We start from the raw sequence: 14,926 nt of genomic DNA on the forward strand, positions 1-14,926 counted from the left end.
GCGCCCTGCAAGTATGAGCATGACCCTGTAGCTTATGGCACTTACCTAAGAGATGGGAAATGTGAGTCCCACAACAGCTTCTGTACCTTATTCGGCTCCTCTTTAATGTATAGCACAGTAAGAGCTTTGAGATCAAGGGCTGGAGCCCAGCCCATCTCTGCCCTCGCTAAGTGTCCTGATCGCTACGCTGAGTGAAGTGCGCAAGCTGTAGTGGGATGGTATTTCAAGTACTCCCACTTTATAGGACACTTAACTGCCTAAAACTGGATACCGCTGCAGGGAACGGGCGCCTAAAAGTGAGGCGCTGTGGCATTTGATGGTTAGGTATAACTCCTCTACTGGACCTAAGCTGCGAAAGGTGTCAACTGCCTCTTCCTAGCCATGCTGAGCTGCGCCTGCAGTGGCTGGTGGCTGGCAATCACGTGCTGCCAAAACAAGCAATGCACTAGTGTCGGATAGCTTTTACATGATTTAAACGAAATTCAGACAGCTAAATAAATAAATACATTTGAAAAATAAAAATCACAGCTTGAATGTTAAAGGGTCTCCTTCAGAATCAGACCCAGCATGAACATGACTGCAAGCACACAAATAAATGAGAGGCTGGGCTGGGCTGGTTCCTGAAAAGTCCAAAAGTGCTATGACACTTCAATCCAATAAACTCAATGACTTGGGAACATCAGTTTTGAATAGGGTCAAGGAGTCTGATGTGGAGCTTGTGAAAGGAAAGAGCAAACCCAACCGATTCAGCAGCTCTTTGCACCCACGATGTGTGCTCCAGTGGCATGGCAGCTACAGAGAATCATCTTGAGTACATCTGCTTCCAAACCTAAGAGCCCGTTGGGATTTAACAGCAAAGACAGACTGCTAGGTGCTGGCCATCATGTCTGTGAAACTCAAATCTGATAATATAGTCCCTGCTTCGCCCCTTTTGGTGGGGTCCAGGTGCTTTTGCTTCTCCCTGAAACTGGACCTAGCCCACAGATTCCACAGCAGGCAGGAGATGGCATGTTGACAACGGTTGTTGATGATGGCCTCTCCTTCTCCCTTCAGAAAGCACTGAAATATTTTGACCAGATGCATCATTTCCAAAAGTGCTGGAGACCTGATGGAATGTAGCATCTATCACACATTCGACAATGGTGTTGAAAACAGATTACTTTCCTTTGTATTTGATAAGTGTAACATGTCTATGTTTATTATGTGGTCCCCTGAGGATTTATTACAGGTTTACCGTTTCATTTATTTGCTTTTTTTGTGCTTGTCAAGTGTAAATACTGGAATAAATATGAAGGTGGTTACAGCTTAGCAGCATTAACGACTTGTTGAAACAAAGCCCAAGTTTTCCTTTCTCTCCAGCAAATCCCACTTTTCTGTCCAATTGCTTTTTTTTCAAGTGCAAACATCATCTTTCTGAAGGATTTTAAAATTTTATTTCTTTGTTGAATGCCAAATCCCCATAAAAGCATACTTTCCCCCCTCATTCACTCAAACTCTTGACAATATTTGAAGTCTCTCCTAACATTATTCATGACAAAACATTTTCCTGTCTGCAGATTATAGCCTCCCCCATCCTTTCCATCTAGTCTGCTAAGCCTGTTACTACAGGTAGTTTGCTGTAACAGAAATAAGTACAATCATCGCTACAAAAGAAAACAAACCCTTCTGTCCTGGCACACACATTCAGGGTGGGTTCATCCCACTGAACTTTAGCCACCTAGCCCAAGTCTGTAATTTATGTTCCCTCTTTAATCAGTGGGGTGAGATGGGCATCTCCAGCCAGCTGCCCTCCTGCCTATCAACCAATCATGGCTGCAACCTACATGACCACCTTTGCAGAGATACCTGATTTCTTGGGCAGATCACGGTAGGTGATACAAATCTTTCTGTAAGAGCCAAGCTGTGCCTTTGATTACGCTGTTTCAATCCAACAAAATCAACACATTGCAATGAAATCTCAACTGAAGTGTATGCACCCGGGTCTTACAAAAAAAGGTGTTAGGCAAATCCTTGCCAAACAAACAAGAGATCGCTCAACGGCAGATTTCAAAATTTTCCATGAAGATTACATCCTGCCCCTTTTGGAAACTTGTGTTACATCTATAAATAGTTCAGTGTTTTTCAACATTGGAAAAAGAGTTGCACTGGGGTGGGGGAATAATAAAACTGTCACTTGTCACAGGAACACAAAGTGGCAAAACTGAATTTAATCAGGGCTCAGATGTTCTTTCTTTCAAGTGGACCACTACTGTGAACACGGCTTTGAAGAACTGAGCCCATCATCAGCTCGTTCTGTACTCTGATTTACGCAATCTTTTGGCCAAATAGTCTTAAAAAAGGAGCAGATAACAAGAAAAGTCTATCATTCATAAAAGGCAGCACTGCTGTACTTGTTTCTTAAATGGCAAAGTCGATGTCAAGAGAAGCTAGAGTACTATTTTACCTAAAAAACATCATCGTTCCCACAGAAACCAGGACAGAAAGACTATAACATGGAAGACTGCCAAAAAGCATCAGTAGATCTGATCTGAATATCTTCAGCTCTTCTAACCCTCCTACATTTCCTAGAGACTCTCCATAGATGTTTTTGGAAATACAAGTCAGTACGCCAAAGGAAGCCAAGAGAGACAGTTGCCCAAATCCTGCAAATTAAGCAATACTGAGGTCAGCAGATAAGTTGTGTTACCTCAAGCACTCAAACGTAGTGAGTCTGTCCCCACTAACTGGCTCTCAAAATCCTGAGGTCTTAAAAAAGAGAGGGAGAAGGCATGGAGAGCGCAGATCATGTGTCTGACACTTGATCCTCCCCTTACTCATCTTCCATGCATGAGCGTTACAGGTAGAGTTGCCTACGCTGCTAAATATTGAAAAGGAATTTGTAGCATGTAGGTTTAGAAGAGGTTTCTACTTCACGTTTCCTTGTTTCCTGCCCAGAAAGTAATTCTGCTCCCAACTTCAGAGGAGACACGTTCCCACAATCTTTATATCAGTCTCACCTGACCCACAAGGGAATCGAGGGGCCCAGTGAAATTGCAAGCCGAAGCCATGCTACTGTGCAGTCATCGCTGCCTGTACCCAGAATAACCAGATGAAAGCGAGCTCAGCTATGCCAACGTATGCAGCAGCTACACATCTGGCTGAACTGTAAACACCGTCATAGATGTTGCGTGCTATCACATGCCCCTGAACGCATGAACCCTGAGCACCCAGCCAGCCAAGACGCCGGAGACAACCCGTCAGCTGCAGGGGTGTCTGGCAGACCTGCAGCACACCCTGAGGAGTGGGCAGGAGACCACGGATGAGTCTCCTCAACCCTCCCTTGAAGATGCTGGGAGACACCAGGGCCACGCTCTGACCAGACTGGTGGAAATGTGAGGATGCCTGGGTTCCCATCCAAGCATCCATTAAGGGTCCCACCAGTAAGACCCCTACCAGAAGAGTGGTGAGTACGCTACCTACCTTCACCTAATGTCATACTTTAAAACCCAGCAATTACTTTCCTCAGTCATGGGATGTCTGAGAAAATCCATTCAGCTCAAAGATGGGAGTCAAGAATGAAAGGGAGTTTCAAGATACTAAGTATATACACTGAAGGAAAATGGACCATTCAATGAGCAAATGTAAAATAATACACGTTATCAGGAGCCAGCCACTTCCTCAGGTAGTGCTTGGATGTTGGAGATAATGAAGTACAAAATCCCACTGCTTCACATCACCTACTTTCCCCACCACTAATTCTACTGCAGGTTTACTATCATCCTAACATCCAAACCTAGAAAACTGTTCCTGTATTCTAAACAAAGGCTTCTTTTGTCATTAGCCTTGGCAACAATTTCATGTTTATTCTGTATTTGGCAGCTTGCAGCAGGCTCCACAACCCTAGCCTAAACCAATTCTGAACTGCAAGGAAACGTGCGACCAGAACAACAGAACAAAAGAGAATTCTTCCCAACCCACAAGTGCAAGTCAGAAGTAAGAGCACTTCGGTGACTTCTAAGAAGGAAGCAAATCACAGCAAGACAATACACCAAGGAAACCAATTCATTAATACACCCTGAAGCATAAAAAGTAATCAAAAAATATAAAACAATTACTAATCCAATTTAAAAATGGTTATTACAACTGTCTTCTCATTTGCAAATAATTTGAAAACAGGGGAAAAAAGTTTTCCAGGCAATCCCACCATCATACTTCTCTAAATTTAATTTCTATCCCTTGGGATTTGGTTATCAAGTAAAGCCTAGTAGATCTTTCTCCCTCTCACATCTTCAGTCTCATTCTTTTTACACCTTCTCCTTGTTATCCTAAAGTCTCCCTCTTTGCCAGAAATCACTGAGAAAAGCATCAATATTTAGGCAATAAAAAAATAAAATAAAATTATCGGTACACTGAGCGAAGTGTGCACAAAACCAGCCAAAACCCCCTGCAAGCTCAATAAGGCATTTCTCATACCCTCTCAATCAAGGCAACCCAACGGCTTGTACAGAAATCTTAACAAGAAGATGCTGCAAATACAAACACACGCTTGGGTTTTTAAACAGCACTGCTGAGTTGGGGTTTATGTAGGGCTTTGATACACACTATTTTTTTTTCCTCCAGGAACCGACTGTGACCTCTAGTATTTATCATTCAAAGTTTCACTTTGTGGGATGAGGTTAAGTGCCATCTCTGTATGCTTCAACCACCAAGACATACTAAGGTAGAAATATCTTGCTGAAAACTGTGTAACAAAAAAATGGGAATATACAGCCTGCACTGCACACAGACAGAAACAGGGAGAAACAAACATTTTTAGTGACAGCTACACTGCACAGTGGCATTTTTTGAAAGAAGCTGACTGACAAAATAGCTTTTATCTGAGATAAAACATCTCGTTTACTTTCTAAAGTGTGCTGTGGTAAACATTTCTTTTTTTATTACTGGGAATAACCATTTTAGCAAAGAAATTGCTTATTTACAGTAGCTTGAGCTGCAGATAACTCCCTATTTTATTTATTTCCATGCAGAAGATAGCTTTTATCTCAGTAAAAAGTTATTTTGTCAGTCAGCCTCCCACTAAATATTTTCCTCTCCTAGCCACAGACATTTTCCTGTCTTTTGAAACAAAAATACACCACTCCTATGAAACCCAGGGATGAAGTGGAAGGAAGCACGTACAAAAGCAACAAGGCAGCTGCAGCTTTTTATCGGCTGGAACAGATCATACAGCTGAAGAGGGAAAGTCAAATTCCTGCAGGCTGGAGAGACGCACATCTAAAATGCATCTCACCTACAGAAAAGAATATAATATAAAACCTAAATGGACACAATAAAGGATTTAGGTAGCCACAGCAGATCCAGAAGCTACCCTAACTTTAAAATGACGGGCACTATTCTTGCTTTTGTCTTTTAGGAAAATAAACATCAGTGTTCAAAACTACTGCTACTGACCATTCATCCTTCACTTCAGCTCCACTTAATACACCAAGTAACAACGCGGGCTGCAATCTGACAGCTCGCAGTATCACACCATCTTTCCAAACAAGGTCCCTCATCATTGCCTCCCTGGTCTTTGCAGCCTTCGAGCTGCTGCTTTCTCTCCCCTTAGCGCAGGATGCACGCGCGAAGTGCAAGCGCCCAAAGTCACTGGGAACAGGAGCGTGCAAAAGCCCTGCAACCACGTGACACACCGACACACCTCCTTCCACCCGGAGGGAGGGAGAGAGGAGCCTCCGTCCGTCTGCTTCCATCATCTCCTAATTGTATAACCCACAGGGATCCCGCCGCAGCCGTGTGCGGGAATGTGTTTCCCTGGAGAGAGGTCCATGGAGAGCAGTTCGGGTGCCAACTGCCCCTCGATGATCCTGAAAGCAAGTCCTCACAGGCAGCCAGAAGCATCACCCCTAAAAGAACTGGCTGCCCTGTGGTTCTGCCCCCCAAAACTCACAAGGCCCCAGCAGCCCCATCCGCCCTGCTCCCCAAAGGCAGGGGCAGGAGGGCAGGGCGCACCCCGATGCTGCTGAGACGCCCGGCCCGCATCCCGAATGGTCGCCCTGCGCTTGCCCTCCGTGCCCAAAGGTGCCCCTGCGCTTACAGAGACGCCTTTTCCCTCGAGCTTCTCTTTTCCCTTTAATCTCAAATCTTCTTCACACACACAAATACCCACCCCCCCCAATGCCTTGTACCCTAGGCACTGCTGTGGCCTTACCTCTTTATTAGAAGGGCTAAACCAAAGTATTCCATCTTCTGTTACATTTGTATGGAGAAGGCACAGAGCTGGAGATCAGGATCGTTAGCATAATGACTTTTAAATTACAATAATAATGAAGATCCTTTAACAAGGCTTGAGTAAAAATCCCAAGTTTACTGCAGCACAAACGAGTTCTATCTTAATTTGTATTTGCTGATAGTCAGTAACCTCACTAAATGCCACTAGACATTAAAAGCCAAAGAAATGTAAAAGGCGATACTTGAGCTTGCATGCCCTCAAAAATGCTTGGGTGTCTATCCCTCACTGCTGAAACCAGCTCTCCTGAGGAGCACTACCCTCCCAAAATTGTATGTTATACCATGATACTTTACATTTAGGTGGACCACTCGAAAGCTGTAGCATACAGTCAGGTTGGGTTTTGTCTGCACTGGTGAAGTAGGCTGGGTTCCCAGAGGAGTCTGCGCACACATCTATTGTATCCCAGCGAGCTGGCATTGATGATAAGTGGGACTGCTTGTGGCAGCACAGCCAAGCAGGTGCCAGCAGCGTTTGCAATGCGATACCTAAGCAAACCTGTGCAACATTTGTGCAAGGTTGAGGCTAGCACCAGCCTTCCCCGCCAGCACCAGCGGACACCGCAGTATAATGTTTAACATGGGCAAATGCAATGTGACTTGAGCAATGTTTAACCCGTTTTTTTACCAGATCAATCCCAATGTGATTTGATTGTGAACATCACTGTGGACAAAAACTGACTTTTTAATGACCCTGTGAATTTAAGCCATATATTTATTAATAACACTAAGAAATCACAGACTGATCGACTCGTGACCACCTGTTTCAGAAGCCCAGAGTAAAATCCGGCCCCCCTGGAAAGCAAAGGCAGGATTTCAGCAGGGTCCAGACTACACCCCAGTTGTTAAAACAACGTAAACCTAACAATGCTATGTGCAGGCACGGGAATACAAAGCCAAGCTCTGCTTTTCTGTAGGAAAGCCTTGAAGGTACAATGGAAAAAGGAAAATGTGTCTTTTTAAGGGACCCCTTGGGGCACCCCTGGAGAACATCTGGATTAGTTTCATTCAAAAGGGGTCCGGTTTGCTCACTCAGACGGCGCCATGCAACAGGCATGGGCAGAAAGGCACCCAGAGAGATCCACTTCAAAAGAGACCGACTTCAAAAGCTCCCCCCCCATCCAAAGCAAAATGCTCATACCCACACCACCCACACTCTTCCCCCTTCGGGTGGGCCGGGTCCCGACCAGCTGCGGGGGCACAGCCGAGCAGGTACCGCGGCACCAGGGCGGAGGCAGAGCCACGCATGGGCCGAGCCTGCCCAGGGCTGCCCACCGTCCCACGTAGCTTCTGATTATGTTTCTGAAGATGTTTACACGGTTAAGGTAAGTTTTAAATGCTGAGCGTGCTGTTCTCAGGTTTTACGAAGTCTATTCTCTTCGTTTGCTTGGTTTTAGTGATTCTTAAGGCTTTGTGTATATGCAGAAGGCCAAAATTACCATGCTTATTTAAATAATCCCCAAATCAAATGAAAAAAACGCTGGGTTTAGCCAAGTATCAAAGTCCCAAACTAATTTAATCGAGTAGCGCGGCTCCTCACTAACATACATACACTCCCATGCCTCCACAGCGCAACACATCGCTAGGTGGAAATAAGATTTTTATAGCAGCAGTGTTACTTCCGACTCCTATATAGATCAAATTCCCCAAGTTCCTAAAGAGCTCCAATCCTTCCCTGACCTATGAGCAGCTGTGAGTAGGGAAGGACTTTGTGTTTGTCTGGGTTGAGAGGTTAATGGCTACTCCATAGACACGTTTTTCAGTTAACTGGCAGGTCATTTTAGCAGATGATTTGCAGGTATTTTGCAACACTTAGAGATAACCCTGTTGGAGTACTTCTGTCTGAGCTGCTTCTCTTTTTTTTTTTTAAAGATTGCATCAGATAAACCATAGAAAGCAGGCAGGTGAGACTTTCCTGGACAGGATCACACACTGCCAGACTCTGTCCTTTCAATTTCCAAACAGCGAACTTCTCCAAATTAATGTCAAATGGAGTTCAGTGCTTGTCAAAATTATTTTAAAATCCTACCCATAAAAAGCTTTAATCTTTCAAATATCTCCAGATGTGCAGCGGACAGCCAGTTTTGATCAACATCACAGCAGAGTTTCAAAGTTCACACCTTCACCAAACATGAAAACGATGCTTGAATGATCAAGCTCCTGTTACTTAAGAAAACAGAGGTCTTCATTCCTACCTGAGACTTCATCCACTTAAACTGAGTAAATCATTAGATTGAGAAAGGAATAGTTCATGTCATCTATTTTTCTGTTCTGAACACTCTCCTCATCTAGTCTACCGAAACATCTGTTCCAAGTCCAAGCTTCTTGCTCCAAGTCGAGTTCTTATCTTCTGCTACTAGATAAAGAGCTACTGGTTCAGACAGACAATGACCACGCAATCACCTGCACCTTAATCCGAATGTTTTTCTTTAAGGTCACAAGCCAACTGTCTGTTTTTTCTGCAAGTCCTTACAGGACATGGAAACGGCATTTATGAGCTACCTTACCACATTAGGTGCCCCCCAGCATTTTGGAAGAAACGGGAGTGGCTTGTCAGGTGACACCACAGTAAATTAAATCAGTTCAGTTATATCACTTTCATTTTCCTGAAGCAAAAAGGACCTCAAGCCTGCGAACACAAGGGAGAGCACGGCTTGCTCCCCTGAGGCCCCGCTGCACGCCATGACTACTTGAACAAGTGCTGCCAGGATTACGCCACAGTTTGATTATTAATTTTTTAATACAATCATCTGAAATGAAGCATCTCCCAAAGCGTCATTTTATGTACCTAGTACTTTCAGCTATTTTTTTCAGAAAGAATACAAATATTAGCTTTAGGTTGCAGAGAGAGGTGGCAAGGAATGTATCTGCTTAAACGTCTGAAAGTCAACAGAAGTATGGGATCAGGTCCACAGTAAACTTTATAGAGTGGCACCTGCAGAGGAAATTACTCATTGCATGATTGATGCCACAATTAGAGGCATAAAAAGTAATTCCATGATAAACAAGCAACAGAGCAGAAAAAGAATAATATCGTAAGAGCATACACGTGCTCATAAAGCAGTATATACTGGACAATACCGAACAGTCTCCACACACACGGAGACACAAATTCTCTGAGGAAGTTAATGGCACAGTACCTCTCCCCTCCTCTCCCTTCGCCCAACAGCGCTGATTTTGGGGCTGCATTTGGCCCGTATCTGCACCTAGCTTGACTAAAGCAACTCCAGTGCAATGAGCAGCGTTACACAGCTATTACACAGCCATAACTCCTTGCTTTCAGCACCGCCATTCCCACAGGAACACACGCCAGCAATGCAAACCAGCACAGCCCTGCCAGTGTCATATCCACCCGGGCCACACCAGCGAGAGACTGCTCTGAGGTCTAAGGATCTACCCGCCAAACCTCCCGGTACGCAGAAAGAAACAAACGTGTTTTGTTGCTAAAAAAGCAGAGATACCAAATCTCAACTTTTCTTTTTTTAAAAGGAAAAAAAAGAGGGAGGGGCGACAGCATTACAGATACATGTGCATTCCCTACATCTTTGCCAGTTACATCATTTATTACCTGTATGCAACCACATCAGAAAAGCTTCAGCCAAGGTACTGCCTCAACTGAGGGAGTATACACCCTTCCATGCACACTCCTATTTATTTACCCTGGTGATCCATGTTTACTAAACAACTTCCACGCACTTCAATCCACAGCACATGGGCTTGATACATTTTTGTGGTTCCTCTCCAAAAATTTCACAGATAACCTGCTGCCTCAGGAACCGAAAGCTGCGCACTAAACTGCAAGCGGGTTATTTCTGCCCATGCCCCCGTACTGGTCTGACAAGCAGAATTACGCACTTTATGAGCCTCGAACGCTTGCTTACCTGAGACCGACACTTTCATGAGGGCTTCCAGGGGTCTGTTGTTGTCCAGATCGCGACTGAGTTTGAGTTCCCCAGTGGCAGAGTCCAAAAGAAGCAAGTTTAATTCATTGCCTTGCACAAAGGTGTAGGCCAGGCTGTCAGACACATCGGGATCATGAGCTGGGATCTTGCCAATCACACCGGAGGGGAAGCTGTTAGACTTGTTGGTCACGTAGTTGTTGAAGAGGATCTGGAAGTCCTGCAGCATGGGCGGGTTATCGTTCTGATCCAGGAGGCGGATGTGCACTGTTGCCCGGCTCACAAGAGGGGCAGAAGTGGCCTGCACCACGATCACGTACTCTGTCCGGCTCTCATAATCCAGATCCATCAGGGCTGTGAGGTCTCCATTGAGCAAGTCCAGCTGGAAGACCTCAGGGATGTTCCCCTCTACAATCTGGTACATGATCTGTGCGTTGGTCCCCTCGTCGGGGTCAGCTGCACTGATCCGTGCCACAATAGAGCCCACAGGGCTGTTCTCCTCCACAAAGATGTCAAATTCATCCTTCTCAAAGACAGGAGGGTTGTCGTTGATGTCCAGCACAGTCACTTGGATATCCACAGAGGCTTTCAGCGGTGGGCTGCCCCTGTCCACAGCAAAGGCCCGCAGGCTGTAGACAGCCACGTTCTCGCGGTCCAGCTTGCGCAATGTGCGTATCACTCCAGAAGTGGGTTCGATGTAGAAGTCTCCATCTCCATCGTCACCACCTTGGAACGTGTAGAGGAGACGGCCATTGAGACCTGAGTCGCGGTCGGTGGCAGACAGCTGCAGGACGCTGGTGGAGAGTGGCACGTCCTCGAAAACCGAGCCCTGGTAGCGATCGCGCAGGAAACGGGGTGCGTTGTCATTGGCATCCAGGATGAGGATCTCAACATAGGTGGTGTCCGATTTCTGGGGGATGCCATTGTCATGGGCTGTAATGGCCAATGTGTAGGAGGCCTGGTCCTCGTAGTCCAGCTCCATCAGGGTGGTGATGGTGCCTGTGTCAGGGTCGATGCGGAACTGGGGGATGTTATCATCCAAAATGTAAGTGATTCTTGCGTTCTCTCCCGTGTCTTCATCGGTGGCACTGATGGTGACAATAGAGGTGCCGATGGGCTTGTCCTCGCTGACGCTCACTGTGTAGTGGGAGCTCTGGAAGACTGGGCGGTGCGTGTTGGCATCCGTGACGTTGATAAAGACCTGGACGGTGTCAAAGCGAGTGCCATCAGAGGCAGTGACTGTGAGCACATACTGCCTTTCCTGCTTGTAATCCAGGGGCAAGGCCAGCGTGATCAGCCCCCCTCCGCTCTGACTGGTGATGGCAAAACGGTTCCTGGTGTTGCCACTGGTGATCTGGTAAGTCACAACACTGTTAACATCCCTGTCCACTGCTGTCAGGGTCAGGACGCTGCTGCCCACAGCCGCGTCCTCATTCAGTCTGAGGTGATACACCTTCTCTGTGAAGGTGGGGTTGTTGTCGTTCACGTCCAGGACAGTGATGGACACGCTGGCTGAGGAGGTCATGACTGGCACGCCATGGTCCCTGGCTTCCACCCCAAAGTGATAGTTCTCCACAGTCTCTCGGTCCAGCTCTGCAGCCACCGTGATCCATCCCGTGCTGTTGTTGATCTGAAAAGGGAACCCAGAGTCACCTGCTACAGGGGCACCTCCGGTGGAGGGTGCCGTCTCTACGAGTTTGTACTCCAGGCGGGCGTTCTCCCCAGAGTCAGCGTCCACGGCCTGGATATGCAGCACCGAGTAGCCCAGAGGAACGTTCTCCAGCACCGTGGCCTGGAAGGGAGTGCTCACAAAGATGGGGGCATTGTCATTCACATCCACGACCTGCACCGACACCATGCCACTGGAGTTGATCAAGGGAGGCCTGCCCCCATCCTGGGCTTTGATCCGGAGTGTGTACTCCCGAATAGTCTCATAATCCAGAGGGTTGATCAGGTCGATGGCGCCGGAGAAAGAGTGGATGTAGAACTGGCCTTTCAGGTTGCCGCTCACGATGCTGTAGTGCACCTGGGCATTGCTGCCCCGGTCCCGATCTGTGGCCTGCACCTGCAGTATCTGGCTGTTCACTGGGGCATCCTCTGGCACCTGGACCAGGTAGCGTTTCTCGCTGAACTGAGGGTAGTTGTCGTTCTCATCCTCGACGGTGATGTGCACCATAGCCGTGGTGCTGCGCGGTCCCGGATCCTTGCCCTGGTCGTTGGCTTCCACCACCAGGTGGTACTCAGAGACCTCCTCGCGGTCCACCGGGGCTCGGGTCCTCACAACCCCGGAGCGCGGGTCGATCTCGAAGACCCCGTCACCAGCTCCCGGCTCCAGCAGGCGGTAAAGCATGTTGGCATTGGCTGGGGCATCGCCGTCGGTGGCGCGGATGGTCAGCACCTCGTAACCCACCTCCAGGTTCTCCCGGATGCTCTCCCGGTACTCGGGCTGCTCAAACACCGGCTCGTGGTCATTGGTGTCGCTCACGGTCACCGTCAGATAGGTCGTGGCCGAGCGGCGGCGTGGGGAGCCGTGGTCGGAGGCGGTCACCTTCAGCACGTGGGTGTCCTTCGTCTCCCGGTCGAGGCTGCGGGCGGTGACCACACTGCCCGTCTCGGCGTCGATGGAGAAGTAGTCGTTGGAGCGCTCGTCGAAGAGCGCCTCCATGGAGTACGCCAGCCGGCCCGCTTCCCCCTCGTCGGGGTCCTGGGCCCGCAGCACGATGACCGCCGTGCCGGCCGGCTCGTTCTCGGGGATGGAGACCTGGTAGCTGGGCAGCTGGAACTGCGGGGGGCTGTTGAGGCTCCGCGCCCGCCGCGCTCCTCGCCGCCCGCCGCCCTCCTCCCCCGGCGGCGGGGCGCAGCCGGCGGCGGCTCCGCGGGGCTCGGCGGCCGCCCGCCGCCGGGCGCGCCGCGGGCAGGGCCCTCCGCCGCCGCGGGGCCCGCGGGGGTCGGCGGGCGGAGCGCGGCGCAGCGCGGCGCCCGCCGCCCTCAGGCGCCCGGCGGGCGGCAGGGCCGGCGGCTCGGCGGCGGCGGCGCGGCGCCCCGCGGCCCCCGGGGGCAGGTGGAGGAGCGGGGCGGCGCGGGGCGGCCGCAGCTCCCCGCCGGCCGCCGGCGCCAGGGCGCAGAGCAGCGCGGCCCAGGACACGCAGGCGGCGGCGGACAGCCGCAGCATCTCCGGGGCTCAGCGGGCAGCGATGCCGGGCAGAGGGCTGCCGCACAATCCATCCACCCGCCGGGCTGCCCGCCCGCCCTCATCCATCAGCCGCCGGCTCGGCCCCCCCCTGCCGCCCTCGCCGGCGCGGAGCCCCGCGCCCCGTCCCCGTCCGCGGGCAGCGGGCTGGAGAGCTCCAACTTTTCCACCTTAAACTTTGAAGTGAGTTCAAAATGGCTCCTCTCCTCCTCCTCCTCCTCCCACCGCCGCTCCCGAGAGGGTGATTAGCATAAACCTGCTGCTCGTCTCCTTCGCCAAAAAAAAAAGAAAATTAAATACCGAAGGCGCCCCCCCCGCCGCGGCGGGGCCCACCCACGGGCGGCGCGGTCCCGCGTGGTTGCGCGACGGAGCGGAGCGGTGCGGTGCGGTGCGGTGCGGTGCGGTGCGGGGCCGCCCCGTCCCGTCCCGTCCCGTCCCGTTCCTGCCGCCCCGCTCGGTTCCGCGGCGGCGCTGAGCGGCGCAGGCTGCGCGGAGCGCGGCGGGCGCTGCCCGGGGCGGGGTCTGCTGCCGGCCCCGCCCGGCCCCTCCCGGGCGGCGGCGGCGGCGGGGGCCGGGCCCGGTCCGGCCCCGCGGGGCTCCCGCCCCGCCGCCCGGCGCCTCTCGGCGGCCGGCCCCGGCCCCGCGCCCCGGCGGAACGCGGCCGCTGCTGCCGCCCCCGCAGAGCCGGCGCTCCGAGGGGCCGAGGAGCAGCGGGAAGGCCCTGCGCTGCCGCTCCCCGCCGCTTCCCCGCGGAGCAGCCACCTGTCGCCGCGGATCCGTCCTCCAGAGCAAAGTTAAACGGAATTATTATTTTTAATTCTCCCTAGGGAGGAGGGGAAAAAAGTAAAATTACTTTTCAGGGCAAAATCAGCATCACCTGCCCGAGTTAGGGGCTGCCGGCGGCAGGTTCTGCTGACGTGCTCACGCTTTGCTCCGAACTGTGCAAAACAGCCGGTAGGGTCTGCAGCCTTGAATTAAAGATTTCTTTGGGGCAATTGCAAGCAATTACATGCAAGATGCAAACTTAGGTAGTCTGTGGGAAGGAGCAAAGCCAAACCCCGCATGTAAATGTTGTACTGGTGATTAGAATGTCAATTCTATGAATTTATGCTAAACACTTGACATCGCTTTACTTTTTCCTTCCTAAAGCATGCGTTGAAGCGGTGCTCCCGCGCTGCGCCTTCATCCCTGCGGCTGCAGTGTCCTCTTGCGGGAGCGGGGAGCAGGACGCGGGCCCCACGGCACGGCGGCCGAAGCAGAGGTGGGCTCCCGGCCTGCGGCGCCCATCAGGCCACCGCCGCCCAATCCCGATGCTTTCCCGGCGGAGACCTGGCGTACAAGGGCTTTAGGTACGAAGAAGACCAGGGGGTGGCGAGCGATAAACCGCCAAAGGTTGCCGACTGGGATTTTGCAAAGCGCTGTGCCGTGTAGGAGCTGGAAGGCAACTTCTGGAGCAATCTGTTACTGCCAGTTCAGGCTCTTCAGCACTTACAAGAAGACCGTGAAAAAAACAGATTCTTTCAACTGCTTTCATCCCCGGAACTGCATTATTGAAAGGAAAAAAACCCCACCT

General features: G+C 50.5%; 1 protein-coding gene across 1 annotated transcript in view; it reads right to left on the reverse strand.

Annotated features, from left to right (window-relative positions):
* The window catches only part of CELSR1 (cadherin EGF LAG seven-pass G-type receptor 1), a 175,462-nt gene extending 161,831 nt beyond the window's left edge, over positions 1 to 13,631 (reverse strand). The window contains exon 1 of the mRNA XM_087764364.1: positions 10,146 to 13,631. Coding sequence (XP_087620490.1) covers positions 10,146 to 13,335 — 3,190 coding nt within the window. The 5' untranslated portion in view covers positions 13,336 to 13,631. The remainder of the gene's footprint in view (positions 1 to 10,145) is intronic.
* Positions 13,632 to 14,926: the final 1,295 nt, after the last annotated feature.

This window comes from Nipponia nippon, unplaced genomic scaffold (genome assembly GCF_047370975.1).
Source record: "Nipponia nippon isolate SJK-2023a ecotype South Korea unplaced genomic scaffold, ASM4737097v1 scaffold_3, whole genome shotgun sequence".
Classification (NCBI taxonomy): Eukaryota; Metazoa; Chordata; class Aves; order Pelecaniformes; family Threskiornithidae; genus Nipponia; species Nipponia nippon.